Raw genomic sequence first — 16,468 nt, 5'->3', positions numbered from 1 at the left:
AAATAATACCAATATCAGATTTTGCTAAAGAGAAGAAAAAAAAGCTAAACATTAAATATTATTTTATGAAAAATGGGTAAACAAAACTGTGCTGAGGGCTGACCCTTGGAAATCCTCATACATAACAGATTTACCTTGAATTGGCATCCCAGCTCACATCTATATACGACTAACATATAGCTAAGCAAGGCACGGTGAATGACGTCAAAGATTACGCACATGGGAGAGAAGCAGAGGGAGGAAGAGGATGGGGGGAAAAAAGGCAGAGTGGGTGGGGCAGCAGTAGCCGACTAGCAGTAACACCCACCTGTGATCTGGGCCAGCGTGGCGAGGTGTTCTCCCTGAGCCAGCTCTATGAACGCCACCTCATTCCTGAAGTGTCCGATGCCGTGGAAGGGCAGGATGAGCTCCCGCCCCCGCAGCAGGTCCCGCAGCGCTGCCTTCATTTGGGCCACTGCACACACCGCCCTGCAGTCAGCACAGCACAACAGCCAGATCAATCCCATGGCATTAATCCCCTCTACATCCTCTCTCCATCCTCTTGCTCTTCCCACCACACCATGCTCACACAGTAGCCACTCAGGCTAATACATCATTCATCCCTGCAGTTTTTAGTGATGCAAAGATAAATTGCCTGGGATGTGTACACAGTCAGATCTATAGCCATTTGTTTATCAGAGGGAGATAGTAGGCCTATATACTCAGTGGTTATAGAGGTTAAAAAAAGAGGACATTGTTACCTGCATTGTGTTTTACTGTATGTTTAATTTGTATTATTTTTTAACCTATTGGCAAATTATAGATGAATCAATATCGTCGGCTACAACATTTTTATTTATTAAGGATCCCCATTAGCTCTTCCTGGGGTCCAAACAAATGAAGGCAAAGTGATGAAACACATTACACCACTAGATATCTACAATACAACATGTATAATACCACCATACATACATGTGTGTGTGTAGAGTGTGCGTGTGCGTCTCCTCACAGTTCGCATTGTTCCAAAAGGTGTCGTTTTATCAGTTTTATTAATAAAATGCGTAGGACATAGAAACAGACAGAATTATTCTACTACAATCCTGATCAAACATGGTGGCTATCTGGTTGAAATAGTTTAAATCAGCTGCAGACACTTACAAGTTGACTTCCTCTTGACTGGCCAAGTGAGTCACCAGCAGCGTGATGTGAAGACTGCCCACAGGCACCAGAGCCCGTGTGAGTCTGGAGTCTCTCTGCATCACCAGGGCCTGCACCACCCCCACACCATCACTGATCTGCACAAGTAGAACATGCCATTCACCCTCCTGCCATCCAGCATTTATATATAATAACCAGAGAACCTCCCACATACAAATCAATCAAATGTATTTATAAAGCCATTCTTAAATCATCTGATGTCAAAAAGTACTGTACAAAAACGCAGCCAAAACCCCCAAACAGCAAGCAATGCAGGTGTAGAAGCACGGTGGCTAGGAAAAACTCCCTAGAAAGGCCAGAACCTAGGAAGAAACCTAGAAGGGAACCAGGCCTCTTCTGGCTGTACCACCCCTTCCCCCTGGGCTTGAAAGCAAAGAAAATACCAAAGTCTAAATAAATATACATAATTGGTTTGTATGCGTGGGGCTTTAGCTGAGATTGTTCTTTACTTCCAGGGCTCAATTGCCTAGCACCATTCATTCTCACTGTCGATAATTCTAATGTTATAACTTCTAAATGGTTAAAAAGTGGGGTGGTTGCCATCTCAGAGCCAACATTTGTCTGTGCAGCAGTGCTGTCTGCCAGCAGTAATCCTGTCTGATTGATGGAGAGATTCAAGGGGTTATCATCGTTAAGTAAGTAACATAATAGATTCAAAGCATTGAATATTTAAATTCATGCTCTTCGAAATGTATGTCAGTCTGAGGTCCTGAGCACTCTGGAGCAGGTTTTCATCAAGGATCTCTGGTTCTTTGCTCCGTTCATCTTTCCCTCGATCCTGACTAGTCTCCCAGTCCCTACCGCTGAAAAACATCCCCACAGCATGATGCTGCCACCACCATGCTTCACTGTAGGGATGGTGCCAGGTTTCCTCCAAACATGACGCTTGGCATTCAGGCCAAAGTGTTCAATCTTGGTTTCATCAGACCAGAGAATCTTGTTTCTCATGGTCTGAGAGTTTTTAGGCTCCTGTTGGCAAACTCCAAGCGGGCTGTCATGTGTCTTTTACTGAGGATTGGCTTCCATCTGGCCATTCTACCATAAAGGTCTGATTGGTTGGGTACTGCAGACATGGTTGTCATTCTGGAAGGTTCTTCCATCTCCACTGAGGAACTCTTGAGCTCTGTCAGAGTGACCATCGGGTTCTTGGTCACCTCCCTGACCAAAGCCCTTCTCCCCCGATTGCGCAGGAGGGCCGGTCAGCCAGCTCCAGGAAGAGTCCTGGTGGTTTCAAACGTCTACCTTTTAAGAAGGATGGAGGCCAGTGTTCTTGGGGACCTTCAATGCTGCAGACATTTTTGTATCCGTCCCCAGATCTGTGCCTCAAGAAAATCCTGTCTCAGAGCTCTACGGACAATTCCTAGAACCTCAGGGCTTGGTTTTTTTCTCTGACATGCACTGTCAACTGTGGGACCTTATATAGACAGGTGTGTGCCTTTCAAAATCATGTGCAATCAATTGAATTTATCAATCAAGTTGTATAAAATATTTAAAGGATGATCAGTGGAAACAGGATGCATCCGAGCTCAATTTCAAGTCTCATAGCAAAGGTCTGAATACTTATGTAAATAAGGAATTTCTGTTTTTTATTTGTTATAAATTTGCAAACATTTCTAAAAACCTGTTTTTACTTTGTCATTATGCGATATGGTGTGTAGATTGATGAGGGGGAAAATGATTTAGTCTATTTTAGAATAAGGCTATAACGTAACAGAATTTGGAAAAAGTCAAGGGGTTTGAATACTCTGAGTGTACCGTAAACTTTTGAAACTGCACTATGAATTTAAATCCAATAGCCAGAAGCAGAAGCCAATGGGACGCATTGAACTAGAGAAATTCAGGTTAAAGTAACTGTGATATCATTCCATATACATATAAATATAGGTCGGAGTAAATTGATTTGAGTGTTCTGTTAAAATTTCTGGCAATGGTTTTATCCATGGAAGGAAATATATCTACTCCCAAATATTTAAAATGGGAAACAATTAGGATTCCATAAGTAGAGATGGCGTACTCCATCGGGGGCTTGAGAGGCAATAGAGCTGATTCGGTTAGATTAATTTTATAGCTTGAGATGAAGCTGAATGTATCTATGATCTTAAATGTATTTTGGAGCGACTGAGAAACAATGTCTAGAAATAGTAAAATATTGTCAACATATAACGAGATCTGTAGATAGAGAAATTGGTGTTATTTCCTTCGATTGATTAATTACCTGGCCAGAGGTTCCAGGGATATAAGAATAGCAAAGGCGAAATTGGATCGCCTTGTCTGCTGCTTCGAGTGATTCTGAATGGAGCAGAGCAGATATTGCCTGTTATAACTATGGCTAGGGGATTGGCATATAGTATTTCAATCATATTAGTGAAATTGGAGCCAATTCCCATATGTTCCAAGACAGACCAGAGATATGACCATTCTAGTCTATCGAAAGCTTTTTCTGCGTCGAGAGATAATACAGCCCAAGGAGCTGTTGTTTCTGATGAAGCATCTAAGATATAATAGTCGACAGAGGTTATAACGAGGATAAACGCTTTTTAACAAATGCACGAAGTTGCGTAAGTCTCGAGATGGGACGACAACATTTAAAAAACAGTATAACATTGTGTTAATCAAAGATATTATTATTTTTATTAAATGTTTATTTAGCTAGGCAAGTCAGTTAAGAACAAATTCTTATTTACAATGACGGCCTACCCCAGCCAAACCCTATTGCCTTTGATCAACACAGATGTTAAACTGTTTTCTGTGTAGCAGTTGTTTTGTGATCACATGCTGTATGTATTCTAAATATAGTGAGTTTATATGGACACACTATATAGAGAAATACCCCAAAATAAAATAAAAATGATTTTTTCAACAAAAATATATCACTAAATTGTACCTTGGGATTTGTGATGGGTATTGAAACAAAGTAGTTTGGGCGTTGTGTTTCCTTCTTCTTCTTCTTTGCATCTGCATCCTCTTCACTTTCTACCCGACCACTTGCACCTCTCTTTCGTTTATTTTTCAACTTGGCCTCTGGCTTGGTAACTGGGGGAAATGTAACACAATGATATTAGTGTTGTACAAGAGACAAATGTGCGATTCCGTTATTCTGTAGTTGGATTTGACTGCCCTCCTGTAAAACCAACTGCCAGTCAAGTCAACAATGCATTATTCATCGCCAGTAGGCAGCTGGAGAAAATTTGAATGCAAGGGCAGCTGCGGTACAAGGAAGATCCTTGCATCAATTGGCAACTACAAATAACCAGTCATTATAGACTTACAGAGTCGGTGCCGCTAGTCAAATTTCTGCTCTCCTACTCGCCCAGCCAGTTAAAATGGAAAGAAACCATCAACTGGTCACACTATGGGAACTACTGAGCACATCCTCTCAATGAAGGTATGTTACAACTAACTGTGTTATATTAGCCTGGATATGTTGATTCGAGTTAGCCTGGAATCAACTGCAAAACAAATAATATGGCATAGACGGTTTTACTTACAGCCGAGGTCCTTCCATATTGCTGTACTTGCAAATGGAAGTTCGGACATAAGATTGTCAGAACGTTCAGATGACTTAGACTTCTGTTTCCTTCCACGTGGCTTCTTGGGTGTCTTCTTGATCCTCTTCACTATTTCATGTTCTGAGGAACAAGGGAGAGATGATGACAGCATGTGGAAGGCTAAGATGCATCCTTCAAATACCTCAGACATACTTTTCAAGAAAAAGGCTCTCCAAGTATCTGGATGAATGTAATTAATGTTTGTAGCTAGTGAATATAAGCTATTCATTGGAAGTAGTTGAGCAACTGCAAAAACTGATCGTTGTACAATTCATGGTCTGACTAGACAGATTGTGTGTGTGTGTGACTCCACCCCATCCACTGTTCTGTGTCGGGGCAATTCCACGGTAACAGGATTACACTGAGACACAGATATTTCACTTAAAAATGTAAACCAAACAAAAACTATTGATTTCAAAGTTATAAAATATATAACTTTATGCACAAGGACAATTTTTAACAAGTTCCACAGAAACTTTTATAAAAACACATTTTACAGGAATAACAGTGCAGATACAAAGTTCTGGTTCCAGAATAATACTGAGGGAGATTTTACCATAATTCTGCTAGCAAAGAGTTTCCAGTAAAACATGTTTTATTTAATGTCTAATAGTGATTGTGCATAGAGTTCAATGGTTTGTTAAACTTCAAAATCAATGGTTTTTGTTTGGAGTCTCTGTCATTTTGTTACCATGGAATTGCCTTTTTAATATGTTTTTTTTAAACCTTTATTTAACTAGGCAAGTCAGTTAAGAACAAATTCTTATTTTCAATGACAGCCCAGGAACAGTGGGTTAACTGCCTGTTTTGACAACAGCAAGCATGTAAACAGTATGCTAGAAGGTCAGACATCTTGTGAGAGTGACGACACTATAATTCTGATATTAGGCCATGACATTGGCCACCACTAAGACAGTACATAATAACAACAACATACTGTACTTGAATGAAAACAAAGGGGCTTCTGTCTGTTTGCGCAACATGTCATCCAATAAATTACTGTGGGATGCACTGTCAAGAAGAGTACTTTCTTACAATTCTCTAATCATCATTTATGAGTTTTCGATTTCAGTGATGATACATGTAATGAAAACAAGCACCACAGAGGGTAGGATAAATATTTCTCACCAGGGGCAATGAGCTCCTTCACATTGAAATGCAAGTGACTCTCCTCAGCAGCAACTGGATCGGTTGATGCACCATGTGCAGGTGACAGCAGGTGGTCGTTGCCATGTTCAATGCTGTTTGTCTCAAGCTCGACAGCATAATCAGTCCCGGTGACCGGCTGCATTTCAATGAAGTTTACCTGACCTTGAGGTAACACAGACACGTAGCAACTGTTTTGACGAGCTTTGATCAAATTCAGCGAGGCACCTTGTGCAGTTCGCACAAAGATGTTTTCAGCTACAAGCACTTTTTGAAGCAGACAAATCCCTCTCAATGATTTAAAGAACTGAGGTCCTAGCATGAAAACCTAAACGAGATTCACCAGTTAGCTAGCTACATATTTATAGAATTTGTGCGCAAGACAGCTTATTCACATGTGATCAGGCCATGGGATTCATTCTTACGTGCTAGCTAACTTTAGCTAGCGCCTGCCACCTGTTGAAATAAGTCAAATTCAAGTTAACGTTAGCTCGCTAAAAAGCTCTAACCTCGATAGCATGGCTACGACAGCAGACCGGCTGACTTAAACGAGCATGTGCTTGGACAAACGTGTCACTCACTCATTCGAAAATAGTAATGTGTTGCTTACGGCTAGCATAGCTAGCTAACATGGTTCGCTACACATGTAAACACAGGACTACGGATGCTCAAAAGGATCAAATGACATACGCTAATGACAAAAACTAAAGTTAACGTTGTCATATGACATTCTCGTGCTCAACGCTACAATTTTGGAACATCATGGTAATGTTACCTTTTGTGTTTGTTTGTCTGTAAACGACTTAAATCAGCTGTTTACTCTTCAGAATAAAAACATCAATACAGATGTAGTGATGTTGATTAGTAACACACTTTGTATTTGACACTGTTACTGAAACAATGTTTCACTTTCTGCTAACTGATACAGTAACGTTAGCAAGTGATAATAGGGTGAGGTCATATTACAATATTGTACAGGTAACGTATTTAGTTTCCTTATACAGCTAAATTCAGAGCACTCATTTCTCTCACTAAATGCTGAGTTGTCCGTCCCTTGTCTGTGTCTGATAACTGCTACTTTCTAAAAACAAATAGCCAGTAACAGGTGGTGATATAGTATCAGTTAATGCGCTATTGCCTCAGTTAGACTAGGCCACAGAGGACCCCAGGACATGGTTTGTAACGCACACATGCTGTGTAGGTGGCGTGGTGAACAAAATAGATCAGAGCTCTTATAACTATCTGAGTACTGTTTATCTCTTCTCTTCATGGATATAATAACTGTGGGGAAAAGACTCACCAAATCAATACACACCTTCTTGTATTTGTGTTAGTGACAGTTATCAGCTTTGTAATTTCAGCCATGTATTGCCTCTTGTAAAATAACACAGAAGTCACATACATTGAAGTGATCCTGAAGGACAGATCTCTCAACAAGCCAGTAGTTTGTCACCATATAACATTGAGTCCAATTCACCTGCTGAAGCTTATGCAGTATTGAAATGACATTAAAAACATTCATTTATTTATGTTCAAACTCCATGAGAAGAGAAGAATTACACCACACTCCTTCCTTGTTCACCATCCTCTCCTCAGGTAACACCTGTATTGTTTGCGGAACAAACAGTGCCTTGAAAGTGTAAGGTTCACATATGTGCTTGTCTCTGCCTTTCACGCCTTTGTTTGTGTTGTAACTGTAAACCACTGGATTTGGTTTCAGGTTGTGGGGGAGATATCTGCCATCACAGAAAGGGAACAGGTGTAATAGCACGACCAGTTTGGCGACTTGTTCTTGAACTAAACAGAAGCAGACAGGTGAATGCATGGAGTGTCTCTCCCCACCTTACCCCTTGTGCCCATGTCACTTGTAGTACAGTCTCTGAGGTGAGTAAGAATCTGAAATGCCTATATTTGCTTAAAGTTCCTTCCTCCAAGATATGTGACATCGGGTGCAGTGTTACACAACAGCAACCATTCATAGAACCACCATTTACATGTAAATTATAGCCATGTAAAATCTAGACTTATTTTTACACTGAAGTATTCTTGGAATGTACAACGTAATCTCAAAGATGTGTAATTGATCGCAGTATGTGCGGAATGTCAGCCAATAAAGGCATATGCATGCCGTCATGAAACCGATTATAATGTGGAGGATTACATTTAATGGATTTTTAGTAATTCCATCAGCTCCACTGTCATGCACCTGTACATGACAGTCATCCTGCGTCATGGAGGGTATTACATGTCTCAATAATCAGTCAAACAATGACAGTGGAGCTGCTGCTTTAAAAAAGTAGAGGATTTTGAACCAGGCTGCCTGTGTTCAAGGCTCAGCCCCAAGGTAGCATCGAGAGGATTTACTTGCACACAGTGTGTGACAGTCACTGCTCCAAGTACTTCTTCTTTCTCCCTCTTAATCCACTGTTGACTTTAACACTAGTCATCCTCATTGGTCAGCAGTAAGGAGAACTAGCGGATACTCTATTTTCATCCCATTGGAATTTGCTTCATTGAAGGCAACCCTGGACCTAGCTCTTCTACCACAGGTGATGTTAACATAGAGCAACCTCTTTGCCAACAAAACGTGAGCAGCCAGGATATCCTTTAATGCAGTTTTTAATGCATTTAATATCTACAGCACAGGCCAGATGGTGAATTGTGAATTCTTCTAACTAATCCCTTTGAGTAAATCTGCATAGCCACCATGTTCCGGGATTTGACAAGAAACAACAACCCTGGGTGGTTAAGAGAGAACAGTTTGATTCCCTGGTAGTATCACTGCACATATCATGCTAATCAACTGGAACTAGGATTTATCTGTCGTTAATCTGTAATTGAGAATCAGTGGTTTAAACAGGAACAACACTATTGAGGTATATAATTTCTCTTTTACTTCTGGTTTTAAATTCTACATGGGTGTGGTCTTGTTTCATACCTCTGACAGTATGTACAACTATTAAATTAATATAAGATGGGCATAATTTTCCCTTTGTGTTTGTTTTGCACCCGTATTTCTTGGGATGTATCTGTGGACCTGGCTGTCATCTGGGATCATGTTCATCTTCTGCTGGTGAGTTGGATGTTACTTTTACCTTGATGTGTGAAGAAAGACGGAATATGGATAGTTCAATGAATTCAAACTTTATTTGCCACATGCGCCGAATACAACAAGTGTAGACTTTACCGTGAAATGCTTACTTACAAGCCCTTAACCAACAGTACACTTCAAGAAGAAAATATTTACCAAGTAGGCTAAAATAAAAAGTAATACACTGACTCAATACTGGGCACCGTTACCGAGTCAGTATGCAGAGGTACAGGCTAGTTGAGGTAATCTGTACATGTAGGTGGGGGCGAAGTGACTATGCATAGGTAACAAACAAACAGCGAGTAGCAGCAGTGTAGAAGTGGAGGGGGTCAATGTATATTGTGCGGTGGTGATTTGAGTCTAATGGCTTTGGGTTAGAAGCTGAGGAGCCTGTTGGTCCTAGACTTGGCGCTCCGGTGCCGCTTGCCATGCGGTAGCAGAGAAAGCAGTCTATAACTTGGGTGACTGGAGTCTCTGACAATTTTATGGGCTTCCCTCTGACACCGCTTATTATATAGGTCCTGGATGGCAGGAAGCTTGGCCCCAGTGATGTACTGGGCCGTTTGCACTTCCCTCTGTAGCGCCTTACGGTCAGATGCCGAGCAGTTGCCATACCAGGCGGTGATGCTCTCGATGGTGTAGCTGTAGAACCTTTTGAGGATCTGGGGGCCCATGCCAAATCTTTTCAGTCTCCAGAGTGGGAAAAGGTTTTGTTGTGCCCTCTTCACGGCTGTCTCGGTATGTTTGGACCATGATAGTTAGTTGGAACATGAAACTCTTGACCCGCTCCACTACAGCCCCGTCGATGTTAATGGGGGCATGTTCGGCCTGCCTTTTCCTGGAGTCCACGATCAGCTCCTTTGTCTTGCTCACATTGAGGGAGAGGTTGTTGTCCTGGCACCACACTGCCAGTTCTCTGACATCCTCCCATAGGCCGTCTCATTGTTGTCGGTGATCAGGCCTACTACTGTTGTGTTGTCAGCAAACTTAATGTTGGTGTTGGAGTCGTGTTTGGCCACGCAGTCGTGGGTCAACATGCAATGTATCAAGAACTGCATATTTGGCTATTTTTCTTTGCATTTGTGCTTTATTAATCCTATTTGAAATTGACCTTTCAAAACCTCTTGACCAAAATAATTTGCTCTTTAAAATGTGATTCCTCAGTCTATTTTATGTGTTATTTGGTTGGCTGAAATTAAGATGTTGGTTTCATCATGGTTTGATGTTTCAGATGTTGGCTTTTTGACATGACCCTATCACAGGAGTGTTGTGAGGGACCCTTTAGACCTCTGTAACACAGTCCTATTATGAGTTACAACTAGAGGTCGACCGATTAATCAGCGTGGCCGATTAATTAGGGCCGATTTTCAAGTTATTACAATCGGTAAATCGGCCTTTTTGGATGCTGATTACATTGAAATCCAGGAGGAGACTGCATGGCAGGCTGCCCACCTTTACGTGAGTGCAGCATCAAAAGGACCTTGTGGATGCAAGGAGCCAAGGCTAGCTAGCATTAAACTTGTCTTATAAAAAACAATCAAACTACACATGGTTGATGATATTACTAGGTTAACTATCTTGTTCTGCATTGCATATAATCAATGCGGTGTCTGTTAATTTATCATTGAATCATAGCCTACTTCAACTTCGCCAAGCGGGTGATGATTTAACAAAAGCACATTTGCGAAATAAGCACAATCGTTGCACAAATGTACCAAACCATAAACATCAATGCCTTTTTAAAATCAATACACAATTATAGATTTTTTAACCTGCATATGTAGTTAAAATAAATTAATGTTAGAAGGCAATATTAACTAGGGAAATTGTGTCACTTCTCTTGCGTTCAGTGCAAGCAGAGTCAGGGTATATGCAGCAGTTTGGGCAGCCTGGCTCGTTCCGAACTGTGTGAAGACCATTTCTTCCTAACAAAGACTAATTAATTTGCCAGAATTTTACATAATTATATAACGTTAAAGGTTGTGCAATGCAACGGCAATATTTAGACTTAGGGTTGCCACCCGTTTGATAAAATACTGAACGGTTCCGTATTTCACTGAAAGAATAAACTTTTTGTTTTCAAAATTATAGTTTCCGGATTTCACCATATTAATGACCAAAGGCTTGTTTTATTATATTATAATTAAGTATATGATTTGATATTGATAGAGCAGTCTGACTGAGCGGTGATAGGCAGCAGCAGGCTCGTAAGCATGCATTCAAACAGCACTTTACTGTGTTTGCCAGCAGCTCTTAGCAATGTTTGAAGCACAGTGCTGTTTGACTTCAAGCCTATCAACTCCCGAGATTAGGCTGGCAATACTAAAGTGCCTATAAGAACATCCATTATTCATAGGTATATGAAATACAAATGGTATAGAGAGAAATAGTCCTATAATAACTACAACCTAAAACTTCTTGACTGGGAAAATTTAAGACTCATGTTAAAAGGAATCACCATCAATCAACCGATATGTTCTCATGTTCTGAGCAAAGAACTTAAACGTTAGCTTTTTTACATGGCACATATTGCACTTGAACTTTCTTCTCCAACACTGTTTTTGCATTATTTAAACCAAATTGAACATGTTTCATTATTTATTTGAGACTAAATTGATTTTATCATATTACATTAAAATAAGTCTTCATTGTTCATTCAGTATTGTTGTAATTGTCAGTATTACAAATATATAAAAACTGTCCGATTTAATCGGTATTGGCTTTTTTGGGTCCTCCAATAATCGGTATTGGTGTTGAAAAATTATTTATTAGCATTTTGCATCATCATGATGATGTGGCCAGTGACACTTTGCTTCTCGAAAGTACAATATCTTGAAAAGTTGACTGCTGACATGCAAAATATTTTGGGACTATATCAATTGTGGGCTAATGCATTTTTTTGGCAGAGTGGTTTTCCTTTTAATGTTCCCTGTGCAGTAAATATAAGTGGTCTAGTATAATCACTAGACTATATATATAGACACCATATACATGCTCACACGCACTACATTGACACTCACACACATTCACATACTGACACCACACACACACTTTTACTCTCATATACTGCTGCTACTCTGTTCTTTATTTTACTCTTATTATTATCTATCCTGATGCCTAGTCTCTTTACCCTGCCTTCATGTATATACTGTACAGCATCTACCTCCTACCTCTCTCTGCACATTGATCTGGGACTGGTACTCCCTGTATATAGCTCCATTCTTGTGTATTTTATTCCTTGTGTTACCATTTTCTTTTTCTACTCTGGTCGTTGGGAAAAGCTTATAAACAAGCATTTCACTGTAAAGTCTACACCGGTTGTATTTGGCGCATGTGACCAATGCGATTTGATTAGCTCACGTCTACGTCAAGGTTATAAACAAAGACAAGGCCATCAGCCCATTGATTCATTACACTACAAACATTTAAAAGGTAATCGATGCATTAATAAAGCACACTCAACCTCCTAAACATAAAATGGTATATTGATCCCCAGTGCCCACAACAGAATATCTGCTATGTAATGGATATTTGATGGCAAGTGAAATTGCTAATGGTTGTTGTGCATGCTGCTGCACTACCCTGCAGCAAGGTGGTCCAGTCTTTTATTTGTTTTGCCAAGTAAAGCTGTTGATATGTCATCTGATGCTGTGGTTGTTGAACTCACGACACTGTTCTTTGATACAAATTCACTCCATGCTTCACATTAATTGCTAAAAGGAATTGAAAGGCAACATGTCAACCAAATATCATGGGATCATTACACTGAGTGTACCAAACATTAGGAACACCTTCCTTATATTGAGTAGTACTGCCTTTTGCCCTCAGAACAGCATCAATTTGTCAGGGCATGGACTCTACAAGGTGTCAAGCGTTCCATAGGGACGGCGGTCGATATTGATGCCAATGCTTCCCATAGTTGTGTCAAGTTGGCTGGATGTTCTTTGGGTGTCGGAGCCTTCTTTCAGGAAACTGTTGAGTGCGAAAAACCCAGCACTTATTACCATACCCCGTTCAAATGGACTTCACTATTTTGTTTTGCCCATTCACCCTCTGAATGGAACACATACACAAACCATGTCTCAAGGCTTAAAAATCCTTCTTTAACCCGTCTCCTCCCCCCGCATCTACACTGTTTGAAGTGAATTTAACAGGTGACATCAATAAGGGATCATAGCTTTTACCTGGATTCACATGGTCAGTCTATGACTATGTAATGGGAAAGAGCAGGTGTTCATAATGTTTCTTGCAATCAGTAAATGTAAAAACATTGTAATTACAATACATTTTCAGTAGTGGGAGCCACTTCCACGCCAAACTCTTAATACACGTACAAATTGTAGACCGCCAATAGAAAAACGACTACATTTACAGACTGGTAGCGGAACCAATCACAATGCATTCTAGGATACTTGTAAAATGACTAAGCCAATGATATGAGGCACCTGTTTTTTTTTTTACGGGGCGGGGCTAGTGTGATCGACTGAGTTGCCTTTTCTCCCAGACAGATTTTAATTTTTGGTCTGGGAATTTCAATTTTAGAATTTAGGAGGTTGACCAGAGCATATTTTTAAGAGGCCACGTTCTGAAAGTGTTTCTCATCTCATCTGAACTGCATCAGGTAAGTTGATTAGCCATGGTGCAACCTAATTGGTAGACAGTGATAAAAGTGAGGTAAACATAAGTACTTGTAAAACGTTAACATTTGTAAAAAAAATAAAAATAATGTTTTTCACGTAGTAGGCTAGCAAGCCAGGCAGCTAAATTCAATTTCCTTGGTCAGTTTTGGAGCATCTCCATCTGTTCCTTGACCACGTTGTTTAAGAGGTAATGGGCATGGCATGTTTGTTCAACACTTATCGTTACCTATGACTGGTTCTCAAGTGGGATCCAACCTTTTGCTACATGACAGCTGGCTTGCCCGAAAAATCGGACTCTTTGTGAAACATGAATGTCTTATATAAGCAAGTTGTAGCTAGTTAATCCTCAATCATTTTATATAACCATGGTCTACATGGTTACCTTCTGTTGGAACCTCTTCTTATACCTCAGAGGTTCATAGGCTTCTTCTTATACCTCAGAGGAACTCCTTTGAGTTGGCTAGAAGCTCCTGCGAGTTTGTCTAGCTAACGATAGTTATCGACATCATTATGCATTTCAGGATGTGCCCAATTACTGTTTACTTGTTTGCTTGGGTAAATAATACTATAGCTCGCAGACAACACTACTGCACTGGTATACTACACTACTGCAATAATACTGCACTGGTTACGTCTAGGATTTATGAGATGGCTCGCTACGCGATTGAGAATTGTTGCTAGTAACGTTACCCGCATTCGTAAAAAGTTGACATTGACATAGGCTTATCGTAATGAATAAACGTTAAGTATCGGTTGGCTTTCTTTGCTGTAACTCAAATCCGTTGATAATGCTTTCAAATGGAATCACGCCTGCAGACATTACACGTGCAGTTACCGCCAGTGTATGTTTTGATTTCACGCGCAAAACAGACCGCTATCTGATACACGCTAATTTTAGCTAGCGACACTTTGCTTTTATATGGACTTATCTGGCACAATCTTGCTAAAGTTGTGGGTGTAGGATGCATGGCCACTTAAGTCAAGCACGTCATTACAATGAATGAATGTGATAGTTTTGTAACGTAAGATAAATCTGGAACGTGGTCTGAGCATGTCGTATTCTTTACGTAAATCCGAGACACTCCATGTAGTAAGAATACATATGTTACGTTTCACATGGTATGTATTCATGTGTGGATGTCCGTCATACATTTTGCATGATATATTACCAATTTGCTAAGCGTATATTACGTAATATATTACGAATTACAATTGGTTGTGGCTAACGTCAGCTTGCTCCAGGACAGCGTTCACCAAACACCGTCACCCCCCCCCGTAAAAATACACATCTGATTCAAATGATCAAAGTTTGACGATTATTTGAATCAGCTGTGTAGTGCTAGGGCAAAAACCAAAACATGCACCCATTGGAGTGCCGAGGACAGAGTTTGGGAAACTATGGTTAAGGTTTTGATGTATGTTAGGGCAGGGTGTCAAACTAATTTCCATGGAGGGCTTAGTGTCCGCTTGTTTTTTTCCCCCATTTCAATTAAGATCTAGACAACAAGGTGAGGGGAGTTCTTTAGTAATCAGGTACCTTAATTCATCAATCAAGTACAAGGGAGGAGCGAAAGAACCGCAGACACTCGGCCCTCTGCTGAATGAGTTTGACATGTGGGGATGGGTCAGCTAACATTCTAAGTAGCTAAAAAGTAGTGAGTAGTTGCTCAAATTGTCCGTGATGCGATTCGAACACGCAAACTTTGGGTTGCTTGGCATTTCCTATGTTACATCTAGTCTGAGACCAGTCTGCAAAGCTCAGTATTTCTCTCTCTGTGTAGCATCTGTGTGATACTTCCAACCAAATCCATGTAGACTAATGACAGATGGCTTGCCTTGAGCTCAAGGACACGCCTCACTTGTAGACACCCAAATGGCAGGACAGGCTGCATTGGAAGAAAGCCAAGTGTAATTAAAACCTCACCCAAACCGTAACTATAGACATTTAACAGCTTTTTCAGCAGGAGCGGAAGTGAACCCTGGAACCCCAAATAACTTCTGGTGTATTTGTAAACAACAGCTGTTCTGTTGCGGCTGTAAACCACTAGCTAACTTAGTCTAGCTAATGTGATGTTGGCTAGCTGGTGATATTTAATTCACTGGCTATACAGTATGTTAAGTTAGCTAGCTGCCTAACATTACGTTAGCAGCTCATTCGAGTTAGCTTGTACACAAACTTCTGTAGCATGCTACCTAGCCAATATATATTTTTTATGATTAAAAAATATATATATTTAATGACTTAAATAGGTTCTCCCCCTGCCTCCATTTTCAGGGTCCTTAGAAAAATAAAATAATTAGCTATCTTTGATGGCTCCCGAGTGGCGCAGCGGTCTAAAGCACTGCATTTCAGTGCAAGAGGTGTCACCTGCAGTCCCAGGTTCGAATTGTCACGAACCGGCTCAAAGCCCGTAACAAAGGGAGACAACGTGGAGATAAGGAGTAGCAAAATATATATTTATTAACTAAAGCAACTAAGTATAATATACAATGGTGTGTGTAATCAGTAGTGTAAGTGAGTGTTTTGCATGCATGAATGTGATAATGCAGGGTGATGAAAGGTGCCAAAGCAAACAAACAAAAGGCCACCAAGAACCACAACAGAATCTACAAAAGGTGTCTGCATGGAGAGAGTCTCTTCCATGAATGTGGAAGAGGTCTATTTATCCTGGGAGACACCTGGCCCAGGTGTTTCCCATGTAGCTGACGACCCTCCCAACTCCGCCCACCGGCATCCTAATAAGGAAACAAGAACAAAGAGAGAATACGGCAGACAGAGTGGGAGGGTCGTCACAGAATCCAGGTTGCATTACATCTGGACATGATTGAGAGTCTCATAGAGCGGT

General features: G+C 40.5%; 2 protein-coding genes across 9 annotated transcripts in view; one reads left to right on the top strand and one right to left on the bottom strand.

Moving 5' to 3' along the window:
• LOC123995044 (A-kinase anchor protein 7-like) overlaps positions 1-7,208 on the bottom strand; it is a 56,069-nt gene extending 48,861 nt beyond the window's left edge. For 2 of the 7 annotated variants that reach the window (XR_006831773.1, XM_046298308.1), the window contains exons 1-5: positions 5,874-6,262; positions 4,686-4,826; positions 4,082-4,230; positions 1,138-1,274; positions 308-468 (exon numbers count right to left, since the gene is read on the bottom strand). Coding sequence is in view for 6 of the 7 variants with exons in the window: in XM_046298308.1 (XP_046154264.1) it covers positions 308-468; positions 1,138-1,274; positions 4,082-4,230; positions 4,686-4,826; positions 5,874-6,213 (928 nt within the window). In the remaining variant the exon portion in view is untranslated. Of the gene's footprint in view, positions 1-307; positions 469-1,137; positions 1,275-4,081; positions 4,231-4,685; positions 4,827-5,873; positions 6,263-6,286; positions 6,348-6,400; positions 6,550-6,666; positions 6,684-7,191 lie in introns of those variants that run through there. The other 5 variants (XM_046298311.1, XM_046298312.1, XM_046298310.1 and 2 more) reach the window with 5 other exon arrangements.
• A 1,596-nt stretch (positions 7,209-8,804) lies between these two features.
• epb41l2 (erythrocyte membrane protein band 4.1 like 2) overlaps positions 8,805-16,468 on the top strand; it is a 92,762-nt gene continuing 85,098 nt past the window's right edge. The window contains exon 1 of one of the 2 annotated variants that reach the window (XM_046298294.1): positions 8,805-8,964. The gene's annotated coding sequence lies outside the window, so the exon portion shown is untranslated. Of the gene's footprint in view, positions 8,965-13,463; positions 13,604-16,468 lie in introns of those variants that run through there. The other variant, XM_046298292.1, reaches the window with a different exon arrangement.

Source organism: Oncorhynchus gorbuscha, linkage group LG14 (genome assembly GCF_021184085.1).
Source record: "Oncorhynchus gorbuscha isolate QuinsamMale2020 ecotype Even-year linkage group LG14, OgorEven_v1.0, whole genome shotgun sequence".
Taxonomy (NCBI): domain Eukaryota; kingdom Metazoa; phylum Chordata; class Actinopteri; order Salmoniformes; family Salmonidae; genus Oncorhynchus; species Oncorhynchus gorbuscha.
Note: the sequence above shows the minus strand (reverse complement) of the source record. Positions and strands in the feature narration are given on the sequence as shown.